At 34.1% G+C, this 16,954-nt stretch overlaps 1 protein-coding gene and 1 pseudogene across 7 annotated transcripts in view; both read right to left on the bottom strand.

The window, feature by feature from the left end:
• Positions 1-16,954, bottom strand: part of FCHO2 (FCH and mu domain containing endocytic adaptor 2) — a 130,824-nt gene that overhangs the window by 81,097 nt on the left and 32,773 nt on the right. For all 7 annotated transcript variants that reach the window (XM_036279600.1, XM_036279599.1, XM_036279596.1 and 4 more), the window contains 3 exons: positions 13,609-13,750; positions 13,364-13,516; positions 427-531 (listed from right to left, as the gene is read on the bottom strand). In XM_036279600.1, coding sequence (XP_036135493.1) covers positions 427-531; positions 13,364-13,516; positions 13,609-13,750 — 400 coding nt within the window. The remainder of the gene's footprint in view (positions 1-426; positions 532-13,363; positions 13,517-13,608; positions 13,751-16,954) is intronic.
• Positions 9,531-12,611, bottom strand: LOC118641942 (annotated as a pseudogene).

The raw sequence follows: 16,954 nt of genomic DNA, 5'->3' as shown, positions 1-16,954 counted from the left end.
ACTGATCTTAAACCTAGGCCTTTAATTAAGGCTCTAAGAACAACAAATCAAATATAATTATCCTAAGCTAATGAAGGACATTTTTTTTATTGTGTTTTCTTTCATTAAAATGGAAGTTCTATGTAATAAGTAGAGAGTTTTGTTTTAACTGCTAGATCCTTAGCACTGAGTCATTTCCAGTTTTTTCTGAAGCAGAGGTCAATTTTAAAATCCATATATAAGATCAACAGTCAGTACTGTCTTCATCATTTATCAATGTCCTCATTTTCCCCAAATTCTCTTTAAACAAAATGTATATTTTTAAAACAGCATTATTAAAACATTAAGTTAGTGCATTTTAACATTTCTAATACTAAAATATTATGACAAAAAAAAACAGTAAACATAAATATCCTGTTTTATATTTAAAGCCTTAAAAATACCAACCTGAGCTGTTTCTGTCATTTTCTGTTCAAAATCAGCTTTCGCTAATGCATATTTTTCCACATAGAGTTTATAGGTATCTGTAGCTTTCTTAGACTTAACACCTGCCTGTAACAAAACAAAAACATTTTGAACTACAAAGTGACCTTTCTTCTTTCTTGATGTAAGTTAACATGTAATAACAATTTAATGCATTTTAAGGGATGAGGCCTACACTGAATTGAATATGACATAAAACTAACTTTAATATCTTTTTTCAAGTCCTCCATAGTGATATTTTTTGTTCTAGTCACACAATAAAACAGAAATTAAACGCCGATACTGTCTGATGGAAAGTGCTTTGAAAACTTAAAATAGTCTCATTTTATAATCCAGAGTAGGATCATATAACCACATTATAATGATACGTTACTAAAAATTCAGTGGACAAAAATGTGACACCACCATCAGAATATGTTTGATACTCCTTTCTACACCTATGAGTCTTTCTGCTTCCCTCACAACGTAAACATCCCACTGAATGTCTGATTAATCACTGTAAAGCTAGCTCAGCAGTTGAGATGAGTTTTCCTTGATGTCTCAATTTCCATTATACTCTAGCAAATCTGTAAATTTGTTTTTAATCACTGCCTATTTTTCCAAGATTTTAATTTTTTAAAAAATGTTACTATATTATTACGGTTCTAGTGCTAATATATTAAATATCGAGCAGTGAAGAATATAAAGATAAATTATATAGGTATATTTTCCTCAGTGACTTCATGAAAGAAGAATAACATACATAAACTACTAGAAATTGGTAGAAAGTAACAAAGCCACGGAAGTAAAGGTAAATTCTGTGCAAGACAGACATTCAGGAAAAGGAAAAACTATGTGTAACTTATAAATTGGGACAGACACATAGCTATCAAGAAAGTTGACTATTCTCAAAGGATTGATCAATTTAGACAAAAGAAGTTTGAAGAAGAAAAGATGTTGAAGTAAGTAAGCTTAAAAAAGATTTTTTTAGCCCAGCTGGTATGGCTCAGTAGTTGAACATCAACCCATGCCCCAAGAGGTCGCCAGTTCGATTCCCAGTCAGGACACTTGCCCAGGCTGTGAGCCAAATTCCCAGTGAGGGGCATGCAGGAGGCGGCCAATCGATGTTTTCTCTCACTGATGTTTCTCTCTCTCCCTCTTACTTCCTCTCTCTAAAATGAACAAAGAAAAAACAATTTTTACAAACAGATTTTTTTTTTTTTTTTTTAAAAAGAAGCTTTAGGATTTCAAGATACAAAGATCTTAATTTTCTTGATGAGGCAAGAGACGGTCTACTAAGAGTAAAGAAGAGCAGGGTAGAGTTGGGAGCTTCTGGAGAATGAAAAACATTTCAAACCATGATTGTGGAGGAAGCAACAGGTAATAGTTTGATGAGTAAGAGTATTGCTAAGAGCCATGGAGAATTAAGTAAAACTGGAAAAGATGGAATTGGTGTATAATAAGAATGAATATGTAATAATCACTATCTTCAGAAGTCTAAGAATAAGAATTAGAAAATTGGGCCCTGGCCAGTTTTGCTTAGCAGTTAGAGCGTCGGCCTGCAGACCAGAGAGACCCGGGTTTGCTTCTTGCTTAGGGCATGTACCTCGGTTGCAGTTTGTCCCCAGCCCCAGTTGGGGTCCTGCAAGTGGCAGCCAATCGATGTGTCTCTCTCACATCACTGTTTCTCTCCCTTTCTCTCTCCTCCCTTCTCTCCCCCTCCCACTTTATCTGAAGATAAATGCAAAAAAAAGTCCTCGGGTGAGGATTAAAAAAAAAAAGAATTAGAAAATTGGGTTTATCTGAAAATTTGGGATTTGCAAGAATGCATAGAACCCTATTCTCTAAAAAAAGTTACTATAATCTCTCTAAAATGTATTATATTAAACATATATGTTCTATGCTTTTCTGCCTTCTTGAATAAATATAGAATGCCACTTCATCACGTTGTGTAAAGAAAATGGTTTTGGAGCCAAAAGAAACAGGATTCAAATTCTGGCTCTACCATTTACTATCCATTTGGACTTTGTCTTTGAGCTTTATATAGTTCTCTCATTCCTAAAAGTGGGAACAATATCACCTATTTTTTTATGCTTGGGACAGGATCCAGCATATAGTTTAACCTACAAAATAAATGGTATCTGCTCTTATTATGGTTTCTAAAAGGAATATAATGAGGAACATATATCATTATACTTTGCTGTTATTATATCTAAGAGTTGTACCAAACTCTCCATCCCTAAAGTAAGTGGCTATAATGATTTTCTAGTTTGCTCTTATGGATATTTTATTTTTTTACTCTTTCCCCAATAAAACCTTATTTTATATACTACATTACTATACCTTCCTCTAACATCCTGGCCCCGTTCAAACACAACAATCAAATGAGATAAATATTTAGAGTTTACTAAATACCTTCTTAGGGAACCCAGAGAGCCAACTTTGCTAGAATTTATTTTAGAAACAATTTTAATAGCATGGTTATCAAGGTTTCTTTTTGGATTTTTTATGCCAAGAGATTTTACTTTCTTCTTTCAACTCCCTAAATTTTCAGAGTGTACAACCTTCAGTCCATAAAGTAATTTTCAATGACATAGCCTAGCAAAATGATGCACTCCCACTGATAGCTCCTCCTTCTTTTCTTGTTCCTCATCCTAGCACCTACTCTTTTTCTCTGCTGCCTAACAATCTGTGAGTCAGCTGTTGATAAAGACATGAACTGTGATCACCCCTAGAGATATCTGCATTTTGAAAATTAATAAAAATACAAAATTCCCCCAAAATATAACCATAGTGATTGTGTCCACACTTTTAATTATTTACATGTTTTCACTGATTTTAGAGAGAGAAGAAAAGAGAGGGAGAGAGAGATAGAAACATCGATGAGAGAGAAACATCTACTGGCTACCACCTGCCCACCCCCCACCGAGGGTCAAGCCTGAAACCACAACTGGGGTATGTGCCTTGACTGGGAAATGGAACTGGTGACCTCCTGGTGCATGGGATGATGGCTCAACCAACTGAGCCACACCGGTCAGACAATCGTGTCAATACTTTTAAAAGTAATTTATTTCATGGGATCTTTCCTATTTTCCTAATACAGATTCTGCACATAATAAAATACCTCCCCTTCTATCCTACATTAAAATCTCTCTCTAACCTCTTGCTCTGCGCTAATCAATATGTCTTTCCCCAAAAAAAGAAAGATTCTTGGAAACAGAAGGAGATAATATGTATTTAGCCTTTAGTAACCTTCTTAACATCTAGCACATAACATGACAGGCACACAGTAGGAAGTAAAACATTTATTTACTATTTCACACAAATTATCATTTCATAATCTAACAATCAGGAAAATATTTGAATTAATTATTGAAAACAGGCAAGAATCTAGTCTACAGCCTGTATTTAAAATAAACTCTTGCCCGGCAGGTGTAGCTCAGTGGTTGAGCATTGACCCATGCACCAAGAGGTTGCTGGTTTGATTCCCAGTCAGGGCACATGCCCAGGTTGTGGGCCAAATCCCCAATGATGGGGCATACAGGAGGCAGCTAGTCAATGTTCTCTGTCACTGATGTTTCTGTCTCTCTCCCTCTCCCTTCTTTTCTCTCTAAAAATCAATAAAGAAAAAATAAATAATAAAAGAATAAAATAAATTCTTATTTTTTTATTATAGTTATAAACAGGAAAAATTCAAACAATATTTTGCTATAACAATTATTTTTCCAAGTAAACAGATTTGCTATGTTGCAGACAATAATGGTTTCTCACAATGGATTTATAATCTATTAGAAATAAAAGATGACTGCCTGGAGAAATATTACTCCATATAGAAGAAGACCTGTAATTTTTTCACATTATTTGTTACACTTAAAATTATAGCACTTTTAGAGATGGGAGGAGGTTCCTGAAACATCATTTCCTCTTCCTATATTCAAATAGTTTCTAGAATTCTTTCTAACTAGTTTTGGTACTCAAATCTTTACTGAGTCAAGAGGGGTAGAAATATTAATTATAAAATTTAAACCAATATATTTGTATAACCTTTTCCCTCTATATATCCTCACCATAAATCTTGGTCTAGCCATTCAACTCAGCATATCAACTTATTTGTTCACTATTTCTAATCATGAAATTATTATCTTCATCTCAAAGGTTAAGAGCTAGATCTAACACGGACTTGTGAATATGTAAGTCTTTTGGAACATACTTCCTGATAACAGGAAATTATAAATTTTCATTTATCTTATTTGGAAGCATGAAGAAAGAAAAAGATACCCTTTCTAAATTCTAGCTTACATTTTTTACATAAGCTGGCACTCTTCCAAGGTAAAAATATTCTAGAATCTTAAGGAAATTACATACCAACTTAAAAAAGCATCTTGGAAAATTGACAAAAGAAGTACCTAGTAATAAAATAATTAAAATAAAAAATGTTGTTGATTCACAGTGTTTTTTTTAATTAATTGATTTATTTTTGTTATATGTTTCTCCCCCCCCCCACTGATACTCCCCCCCCCCTCCCCGCCCTGTCCCCAGCTTTGTTGTCCATGTCATTGTTCATGCATACATGCATATAAGTTCTGTGGCTTATCTCCCCCCACCCCCTCTTCAGGGGATTGTCAGTCTGTACCCCACTTCCACGTCTCTGGTACTACCCCATTCCTCAGACTGTTATGTTCATTATATTCCCCAAATAAGTGAGACCATGTGATATTTGTTTTTCTCTGCTTGGCTTGTTTCATTTAGGATAATACTCTCCAGGTCCCTCCATGTCGTCTCAAAGGATAAGAGATCTTTCTTTCTTCCAGCTACATAGTACTCCATTGGATTCACAATATGTTTTAAATAACGATAAAAGCAAATTTAGAGAAAACTAAGTTCATGACTGGGTAGCTTAGTTAGGGTGTTGTTCTGATATACCACGGTTGTAAGTTTGATCTCTGGTCAGGGCACATATAAGAATGTACAAATAAGTGGAATAATAAAGCAAACTCTATTTCTCTCTCTCTCTTCCTTCTTCCCTTTTCCTTTCCCTTTTTCTATCCTTCTAAAATCAATCAATAAAAATAATAAAAAAAAGAAAACTAAGGTTATCATATAAAAGGACATAGAGGCAATTTCAGAAGGTAATTGTATTGGGAACGTCTACATTTTTTTAAAGCAAGAAACATCTCTCATAGGAAACAACTATACAGCAATACTATATTAAGTCAAAACAACTTTCTAAATAGTACATATTCTTAATAATACTGTAAATTCTTAGAATACAATTATAGAAACTCAATGTCCTAGTAGTAACAAACTTGATCACTTTTGTAAAGTCATTATTAAAAGGGAAGTTGGGGCATTTGTTCTTAAATAAAAAAATTATGGTTTATAAGCAATAGCTACATTTCTTCTCAAAAATAAAAGATGGGCTTTAACAGATTACCTTTTGATAATAAAATAAATCTTGTATCTTATTCATTTTACTAATATAACAAAAATGTGTAAGTGCTTATAATTTTTATAATAAAGTTCTATGAAGCAAATATAGACATATAAAATTAGTACTTAGTCATAGTCCACAAATATAAGTGCCTTCTAAATGGTGTTTTATAAAAATAAGGGCCTATGAGTGAGGATAAGACACATACTATGTCATAATAAGAATTTGCTTTCAAATTCACCAAAGGAAAAATGGTTCAAAAATATTTTTTTTAAATCTACATTCATGTTAATAATAAGCTTATTATAGACCCGGCCAGGTGACTCAGCTGGCTGGAGCATCATCCTGTACAAAAAAAAAGGATGCAGGTTCAATCCTCCATCAGGGCACATATGGGAAGCAACCCATCGATGTTTCTCTCGTTTTTTTTTTTTTCTCTTTCTCTTTCTCCCTAAAAATCTATAAAAACACATATCCTCAGATGAGAATTATAATAATAAGGAACAGCAGCAGTAGCTTATTATAGGCCAAAATAAATTATTTACTTAGACTTGGATTTGAATATATCTAAATCAGAGACCTGCTAACATGTCTAGTGTATCACCTCTGAGCAGAACAATCAAAAGAAAGCACCATTCCTCTCAGCTGTCCACCCCACCACTGAGCAAGTGAATCACAGACTGTATTTCAGTCTCACAACCCTTAGATACAACCATAAGCTAGCTACAGTTTTGCAATGTTAATAAAAAATAAACCCCTTAATTTCATCTGAATTATTACCTTATATTAAACCTTTTCTGGTTTATATCAAGACTCAATCATTTCTTTAAGTGCAATCCCTAGTTAATATGTACTTTTCAAGTGGTCAGAAAAAATAATAAAGAGCAGCATCTAATCCAGAAGTATTTTAACCCTCCAGAAAGTTTCAACTAATTTAACCAGGAAAACTTGCATTAATGATATGGACACCAACTAATTCACTGTTTGATGTGTATGTTACAGTATATACTATAAGTAAATGTTCCTATAGTTCACGTATTTAAAGTATTTTTTTTTTACTTTAAAATAGTGTCAACTTTTTACAGCATGTGTTATTTTTATAAATTTTGGGGGGAAATTAAATATTACATAAACAAATTAGGCCACATTTCTTTCCCAGTCTCATTCTCCCAATTTGTTCCACAACGGTAACTCCTATCATGCATTCGGCTTAGTGCTTACTGCTCCCATGAATGTCCCTAATATATTTTTACTCATAAATAAAAGGGTTTTCTGGCAGAGAATGAAAGATTATGTAAAAGGCACCAAATTCTACATATTCTTCTGAAACTTTGCTTTTCTTCCTCAACATACTTTTTACATTTATCCATTTTAACTCATGGCATTCTAATAGAAAATTTAGGGTACACAAAAAGAGTAATAAATCCCATGAACCCAGCTTTAAGGTTCTATCCATACCTCCCATTCCAGTTTTTTTTTTTGGCCAGAGTATTTTAAATCAAGTATCTATCAGTTTATCCTTTTATTTATTTTATCCATATTTATTTTACTGCTAAATAGACTCATTATATGAAACAGTCTCTCCTGCCTAATGTTAAAGTTGTTTTACATAAGATTTTTTTTTTCCAATTTGACAGCCAACCTATTTATAATTACAGGAGTCTAATTCATTTACATGTATATTAGGGTTATTGATATATATTTACTTATTTCTGTCAACTTATTTTGAGTTTTCTATGTACCCTTCTTTTACTTTGCTCTCTATTTCCTTTCTCTCTTCTTATTGATACGTTTCAATGTCCTCTTCTTTTTGCTGATTTAGGAGATTTATTATTACACTCCTTTTAGTAGTTATGCTTAATGTACATATTTGGCGGCTACTATATCTAACACACCATTAATGGTTAAGCACACCATTACCTGTGTACCACTAAAATTAAAAAATGCTTTCAATTAAACCATAAAATAATGCTTTCTTATAACTCAAAATTTTGATTTTAAACTTGTTAAAAGAGCTCTTTTAGACTTATAGATTTTTATGCTACACTACTCCTATGTGACAGAATAAGAAGGAAATGAAAATTAATCATTTGAGATACTCCCAAATCTTCACATTCAGATTCTGACTCACCTCAATTACTTTCCAATTCAGAGCTCACTGAGGTCTGTTTTTTCCCCACATATTATCCTCAATGTCATCAAGAGCATTTCTTAAAAGTGTTCTCCTATTATCTCTATTTTCTTCCAAACACTGGAGCTCACATTTTCTTACCCTTACCTAAAGGTCTCAACAAAAGGTTTTCAGACAATAATTAGAACTATCCTTCCTCTAACTGGTCTGAAGCATCAAAGTACTGCAATTGTACAATCATGCCACCTGCTATAACAACTAAGTTCACGTGAGCAACGAAACTATACCACAAATGCCACCTTAACAACAGTGATTATATACCATTAACTGAAGATACATTCTGATTTCAGAGATGTGAGGAAAATGAAATATCTGGTAGCTTTTAATAATCTCTTTTTCTCTGGTGTCTTGGTCTAAATTTATCTTTATTTAACATGCTTAAAACAAAGAATGTACTGTAAATCTGAGGACTCTTGAATTTCAATTCTGAAAAATTCTCAGCTGTTAAATTCAAGTACTACTTGCCCACCATTTGCTCCCCCTTTTCCTTCTGAAATTCGTTATTAGATGAATGTTAGTAACCTTTATTTCTCTATATTACGTTCTGGGTGGGTTTCTTCAGTACTATTGTCCAAATTCTCTCTTTGACTATATCTAGTCCAATGTTTGTCTTCTCTATTCCTTTTTTCCCCCCCTAATTTCAATAATCATATTTTTCAGTTCCACGTTTTCTAATTAGCTGTTTTCCTCTCTAGTAGATCTTATTTCATTATGTCTCTTTTGGTTTCTTAATCTTCTTTAATGTGTTTATATTGATTCATCTTTGAACCTTGATACACACATTTTTATTCATATATTTTATAAATTTAAATTTCATCTGGAGTAAATTCTTATTCCAATTGTTAAATTTATTGGTGTCTGTTTTAGTATTAGATTTCTTAGACGTGCTCTAGAATTTTGGTTGTTTACTTATTTTAAATGGGAGGTTTTTCCCCATTCTTCTCTCTCAATCAGTACTGCTGGACAATTCCATAGAATACAATGCAAATGGTATCTCCTAGAATTTTCTTATGCTCTATCCTTTATGCTCACCCATTCCCATTTAGTTTTCAGGTTATCTCCTGCCAGCCCTCCAAAGCCCCAGTTTACTATCAGTCCTATAAAAGTAGTTTTTAATTACATCCCCGGAAGAATATAGCAGATATAGCCAAAATAGTCATGAGTTGGTTCCTTGGCTTTACTGATTCACAGTCAGAATAGTATGCTAAAAACCCCAACTTCCAATAAAGCTTTAGCCCTAGACAGCAGTCCAAGAACCTTTTTTCTTCCCTACCTATATAGCTTTATACCGTGAGAGGGGCTCCTTGTGATTATCTTTATTATTATTATTATTATTATTAAAACTAAAAACAAAAGGAAGTACGTGTTAGAAAAATCAGCACAAAAAATGGTAGTTTCAGCTCAACCTGAGCATATCACATAGTCCATCACTATCAGTCTTGAATTAATCCTGATGGTCAGGCTAATTATCAGGACAGTCAATTTCTCCTTCCTACTTTTCCTTATTCCAGATCAGGGCCTGAAAGTAATAGTTATCAAAAGTCCCTGGAGATGTCCCATCAATAGAAAGCATACATAGCAAGTAATAGGATGATACAGACACTAATAACACCACCCAGGATAAGTGAGTCTCAGTGAACTGGGCTCTGTCCCATGGACCGAGAGGTCCAGTTCGATTCCCAGTCAGGGCACATGCTCGAGTTGCAGGCTCAGTCCCCAGTGGGGGGCATGCAGGAGGCATCCAATCCATATTTCTCTCTCTCTTTCTTCCTTCCTCTCTTTCTGAAAAATCAATTTTAAAAAAAAAGTATTTAAAAAAATTTTTTAAAGGTTGATTTGTTGGATCAGGCTGTTCACAACAGGAAAATGACTGAAGTGTTCATTTTGCTCTGAATTGACTACAACATTCCACTCTGAAAAGTCAAATTTTCTTTTGTTGCTACAGCAATGCTTATTATTATCTCTTCTATCAGATGATCTGATTTTTTAAGGTGCTCATGTTCTTTCAAAAATAGTTCAGTTTATATTTCACAGAATTAGAGTATTCCAAATATTGATATAGAGCACAAAGGACCCCAATAGCCACAGCAATCTTTAGAAAGAAGAACAAAGCTGAAGAAATCATGCTACCTGATATCAAACTATACTAAAAGGCCATAGTAATCAAAACAGCGTGCTAATGGCATAAAAGCAAACATATAGATCAATAGAAGAGAATAGAAGCCCAGAAATAAACCTATGCCTTTATAGTCAATTAATATTTGACAAAGCAGGCAAAAACATACAATTGGGTAAAGACAGTATATTCAATAAATGGTGTTGGGGAAATTGGACAGATACATGCAAAAAAAAAAAAAAAAAAAAAGAAAACTAGAGCAACCTCTTACACCATATACAAGAATACACTCAAAATGAAGACTTAAATGTTAGACTCAAAACCATAAAAATCCGCCCTAGCCGGTTTGGCTCAGCGGTTAGAGCGTCAGCCTGAGGTCCAGAGAGACCTGGGTTTGGTTTCCGCTAAGGGCACGTACCTCGGTTGCAGTTTGTCCCTGGGTTTGATTGGGTCATGCGGATGGCAACCACTCAATGTGTCCCTTTCACGTCAATGTTTCTCTCTCTCTCTCTCCCTCCCTCCAACTCTATCTGAACTATCAAAAAATGTCCTCAGGTGAGGATTAAAAAAAATAAAATAAAAAATAATTTAAAAAAAAACATGAAAATCCTAAAAGAAACATAAGTAGTAAAATCTCAGATATTTCTCGTAACAATATTTTTTCTGATGTATCTTCTCAGACAAGTGAAACAAAGGGAAAAAAATAAACAAATGGAACTACATCAAACTAAAAAGCTTTTGGCAAAGGAAATCATCAACCAAATGAAAAGACAACCCACTGAATGGGAGAACAGATTCACCAATGATACATCTCATAAGGGCACAATATCCAAAATTTATCACTAACTTACAAAACTCAACACCAAAACCAAAACAAAATCAATCCCATTAAATAATTGGCAAAGAACCTGAATAGACACTTCTCCAAAGAGGACATACAGATGACCAAAAGACATATGAAAAGATATTCAACCTCACTGATCATCAGATACATGCAAATTAACACCACAATGAGTTATCACTTCACTCATATATGGAATCTAATGAGCAAAATGAACTAATAAGAAAAAGAAAGATAAGACTCATAGATCAATAACAGAGTGACAGCTATTGGGGGGGCGCAGATGGTTCAGGGACTTGGTGGCAGGAGGTGGAGGGACTGAGCAAAAAAGGAAAAAAAGAGAGGAAAAAAACTCATGAAAATGGACAACAGTGTGGTGATTGCCTGCAGGAGGAGGAGAGGTGGAGGAGTGTACGGAGGAGATAAATGATGATAAAGAGACTTGACTTGGGGTGGTAAACACTCTATACAGTGTACAGATGGTATGATGTGGAATTGTGCACCTGAAATCTATTAATTTTGTTAACTAGTGTCACCCCAATAAATTCAATAAAAAGAAAACAAATAAATAAAAACTAAAAAATTTTAAAAGTAGTTTAGACCTGGCTGGTGCACTCAGTGAGTGGTTAGAGTGTCAGCCCAAGGACCAGAGGGTAGCAGGTTCAATTCTCCATCAAGGGCGCGCACCTGGGTTGCAAGTTCGACACTCAGGCCCTGATCGGGGTGTGGGCAGGAGGCAATCAATTGATGTAGCGCTCTCATATCAATGTCCCGCCCCCACCCTGCCCCACCTCCCACTTTCTCTAAAAAATTCAATGAAAAAAATATCCTTAGGTGAAGATTAACAAAACAAAACAAAAAAAAATAGTTCAGTTCTTCTGTTTACTCCAGACCCACTTTTATATGACTCAATATCATTTTGTATTAATCCCATGAGATTCTCCCTTTCCCATATTGCCATAAAGTTTGCTTTGGTTATATGGAATTCATGTGTATAATCTTGCAATATCTATGTCACTGTAATGTATATCAGGGTCACATTCACAGAGGGGATACCCACACTGATAGTATATTCTGCCATTTTATCATTTACTCCTGTAAGCCTTGCCAAAAGCTGTTCAATCTCAACTGCCATTGTTTCGAACATTCTATCTTGGCTTGATCCATTTAAAAGGGGTGTTAGGTCAGAGCTATGCCTGCCATGTCTTCCATCTCTGCCACGTGACTGTAACTTGTACGTAGTTTACTGAGGAAAACTAGTTTCAGGTTCATTTTCCAACTGTTGAGCCTGTTTCCTGAGATCTTCCAAGTAATTGCTGGTCCTTGCAATTATCTTAAATGTGAAACATTTAGTTCCCCTTTACCATACAAAAGACAACATCCACGGCCTAACTTAGGACTGTGAGTCTAACAAGCCTGCATAATCAGTTTCTACATGCCATTTCAGGTTTCTGTACCATTTCTGATTCACCAAGGTAGTACTCTTTTGGACCCTGTTATTTGTTTTGTTTTCCCTTTTGACATTTTATTCATAATTGCTGTGTCTGGAATGGAGGGTGCTTTAAAACTGTGAACTACCTAAGCCTCATCTTTCTGCCCCTCCCAATATTTATTTCACAAATATTAAAGGGAATATATTACCCCAAATTCTATCAATTGTTTTTATTTTTCTATATTCTCTTCTAGTTTCTGCCCATGTATGCACACTTTCATGATTATTATAATTATAATATCGTTATAATTTGGTTTTCTTTTTTTCCTGGATATTTCAACACTTTACAAAGCTTTCAAAAGTATCACTCCCTATGTCATTCCTAACAGAATCTGCACCACATCAAACAAATGAATGGTTAAACTGTTTTGAAAGGGGGGGAAAAACCTACTTTTAATTAAAATGCAAGTGGGGAAAGGGTTGTGGTTTACCACAATACTACATAAATGTGCTCAAAGTCAGCAATAAATTGACCACAACCTATATTTAAGGCTTATCTTCAAGTGTTTATGCCTTTCTAACTATACCAAAGTCTTGCTTCAAAAAAAGTTTTACCTCACTGTTAAACCTTATACCAAGCAGTATCTCATCAATTATCTTATTAGAAATATATCTGTAAAGTGTTACTGACAAAAAGAAATCATTCCTTTTTATGTATCTGCTGATCTATTTACCATACATAACATATTTTGCAAGCCTACTTCTGTTTCACTCAGGTTTATCACTAACACTCAGAGGCACAGTGTCTTCATCTTAAATATGAGATCATTCTTGAATGTTTGAAGATTAAATGTACTCTTGTATAAGACAGTGCTTTGAAACCATAAGGAAATTATTTTTATTATAATTACCTTTTCTATTTCCCTTTGTGTAGCTCCTTCCTTTTTCAAACGTTCTTGTTCTACACACTTGGCATTGTAATTTTCCTTGGATTTCTGGAGAGCCTGAGTTATGCTCTGAATGGTTTGAACAGCTTCCAGAGTTCCTGCAACTTCTTCTTTAGTCTGTTTGGTATAAAATGTTTCATTAAAAATAATCAAACTGTAAAGCACTCCCTATCTGACAAATCAATCCTTTAGCAAGGAAAAATTGATACCTTTTTATGAGACTTTACTTGTTCTTCTCCATACTTCTGAACTTCCTTTATTAATTCTTGTAATTTTCTAACAAGATCCAAGTGACAATTAGCTAATTTCTCTGTAGATGTTTTGAACACATCCCACACTGGTGCAAATGTTCTAAATGAAAGAAAATATGGCAATAATTTAATAAAAGAAAAAAAAGTTTAAGGCTCCAAAATAAAACTAGTGGATTTAAAATTGCTGAATATAACATTATTAGGTAAAAAAATTAAATGAAATTAATTAAAAATTAAATGACTGACAAACTGACCTTTTTAAGTCCTTGGTTAATGAAATAAATAATTAAATACATTAAATAATTAAGTATAATATTTCTGGACCTCAGGTACACAGAAATGGGTTAAGTACTTACCACATGTCTGGCTATGGCCTTCACTTAATTATATTATATTATATTACTTTCCGAGTTGACTTAGCTATTTAAACTTGTAGCAGAAGCAGTTCTAATCACTGTCTAGTGTTAAAAATTAACCTATCAAATTTTAATTTAGACAATTTAGTGCTCTATCAAAAACAAAAGTTCCTTTGAATTTATTTATTTATTTTTTATTCCTCACCTGAGAATATTTTTCTATTTATCATTAGCTAGAGTGGGAGGGAAGGAGGGAGAGACAGAGAGACAGACAGAAACATCTATGTGATAGAGACACATTGACTGGTTGCCTCCTGCACAACCTGGCCAGGGCCGGGGACAAATCGAAACCGAGGCACGTGCCCTTGACCAAAATCGAACCCACAACTCATTGGTCCGCAGGCTGACCCTCTAACCGCTGAGCCAAACCAGCCAGGGCAAGTTTCTTTGAATTTAAACATGAAAAAGTTTAAACTTGCACATGATTTTTAAGTGTCTTCATTATTATTATATAAAAATTATTTTAAAACTATTACCTGAAACCTTTTGAGGGCCATTATAATTTTATCTATCTGTGTACTTCAACAAACATTAAGAGAGTCCCCCTTCTATTACATGGTTCAGGATGCATGACATACTTTCCTACCACCTTTTCTCAATATTGAGAATTTCATATTTTTAGCAGGTTCAACTACTTCCAAGAATTTCTTACTATAATAGCTTAGATAGTACTTAGAATGGCAACAGTTAAACTAATTTGGTCAATAGAGAATGATCTAAGATCTTATTTATCCTATGCTTTCCTCCAGTACTTCCTAAGATATTTTCAACAGGACTTGCTTTGTTTTATGACAAAACTTCTAATAGAAAACAAAGCAAATAGCAGCAATGATCACTAAGTCAAGAGGATAAAGAAAGAAATTACTTATCTAATATGTCCTCTGTGCCAATTATTACATTTCCTACCCAGTGGGAAAGCTAACTAACAATGCTCATTTTAAGCAACAGTAAAGATGTTCAAAGAGGATTATTAAAATACTCAGAATTGTTCTGATTAGATCTCACTTCACACTGTAAGATCTCATCAGCACTAAATCTGGCAAGTAGATAAAAAGTTTAGAAAGAAAAAGACACCTGAAATGTATCCACTCACTACAGCATCAAAAGACTTGTACACCACTTCAGGTAAACCTGATATGTGATAGTCGAGACTTCACAAAGCAGATAAGATAGTGTGTGTCCTTTTACCAAAAGATTCTTTACAGTGAAAAGCAGTTCAACATAAGATTTCTTTAAATATAGGCTTCTTTAAGGAATTTCAAATATCATTCCATTTAACAAAAGTTTGGCATACATAATTTTTAATATATCATACAAATGTATAATAAGCACTAAGAAAACTGACAAATCCAAAATATGTTTAAATGCAACTAACTGCAAAAAGGTAAAATTCAATTTCTCGCCTAAATCTGTAACAGTAAACAAAAACATTAATATTTAAAATCTTTATGATCTTGAGATGACATTAATACAAAAAATAAACATTGCCTATTATTTATGAGCAGCACACATTCCAAAGACAGAAATGTTGTCAGTAACTTTATTATCAAGGAAACATAGATAAAGTCAATCCATGGTTTTTTTCTATCTCCCTTTTGATTACTAAAAATAGGTTAGAATTTCTTATAATAAAACTATGGCCAATTGGTTAAAGATAGCTTGTTATTCTGGTTACTTTCTGACCCTTCTACTGTGGTGAATAAAGAAGAAATTATGTTTTAGAAGAGGCATGTTTAAATGGAGGCTCTATATAGTCCCATGGACTGAAAGGTCCAGGTTCGATTCCAGGTCAGGGCACATGCCCCAGTTGTGGGCTCGATCCCCAGCAGGGGGCAGGCAGGAGGCAGTTGATCAGTGTTTCTCACATTGATGTTTCTATCTCTCTCTCCCTTCTTCTCTCTCTAAAAAAAAAAAAAATCAATAAAAACATATATTTTAAATAAATAAATGGAGGCTCTAGAAATAGAAGGCTACAAGAAAAGTAAGGAGAAAGATGGAAAAAAGAATGAATGAATGAAGTAATGTTCAGGGAGTGGAAGGGAAAGAACTGGAGGAGAACTAGGAGGCAGAAAACAAAAGTAAACAACTACTAGTCCCCACTCTTCTCTAGGTAAAAAAGGTGCTAATTACCCATCCTTTCCAGCCAGTGTACATAGCTACAAAAGGTCCTCTGAGCTGTGGCTATCAGCACTTATATAGTGGACAGTGTCACTCCTCTGTGGATGAACTGAGAATCCAACTCTTCTCTTTCCAGGCCACAAAGTAGAAAGAGTTTTATTTAAACTCAACGACACTACAGAATACTTTCATAAAATAGTCATTCTTAACCAGTTTTTTGAATCACAAAACCGTATGTCAATCTGATAACTGGTATAGATCCTCTTCATCAATAATACCTACACAAAAATTTACATAAAATTTTAGGAGATTCACGGATTCATCAGAAATCCATATACAGAGGAATCTTTTGCTAAATTCACTATAAAAATCTTTATAAATGTTAGACTAACTTTCACATCTGAACTAAAATACAATTTCTCTCCAAATTTTAAATAATTAAATCATATTAAGTATTCCTTCCAGAGCTGTTATGGTTCAAACTGTACAATTATTCTTCCCAGAGTTATTATGGCTATAAGTACATCTCATTTTATTTTATTTTTTTTTTATCCTCACCCGAGGACATTTTTCCATTTTTTTGTTCAGATAGAGTGGGAAGGAGAGAGAGCAAGAGAGAGAGAGAGAGAAACATCGATGTGAAAGGGACACATCGAGTGGCTGCCTCCCACAAGGCCCAACCAGGGCCAAGGATAAACCGTAACGGAGGCACGTCCTCCCAGCAAAAACCGAACCTGGGTCTCTCTGGACCGTAGGCTGAAGCTCCAACC

The sequence above is a fragment of the Molossus molossus genome, unplaced genomic scaffold, assembly GCF_014108415.1.
Source record: "Molossus molossus isolate mMolMol1 unplaced genomic scaffold, mMolMol1.p scaffold_m16_p_3, whole genome shotgun sequence".
Classification (NCBI taxonomy): Eukaryota; Metazoa; Chordata; class Mammalia; order Chiroptera; family Molossidae; genus Molossus; species Molossus molossus.
Note: the sequence above shows the minus strand (reverse complement) of the source record. Positions and strands in the feature narration are given on the sequence as shown.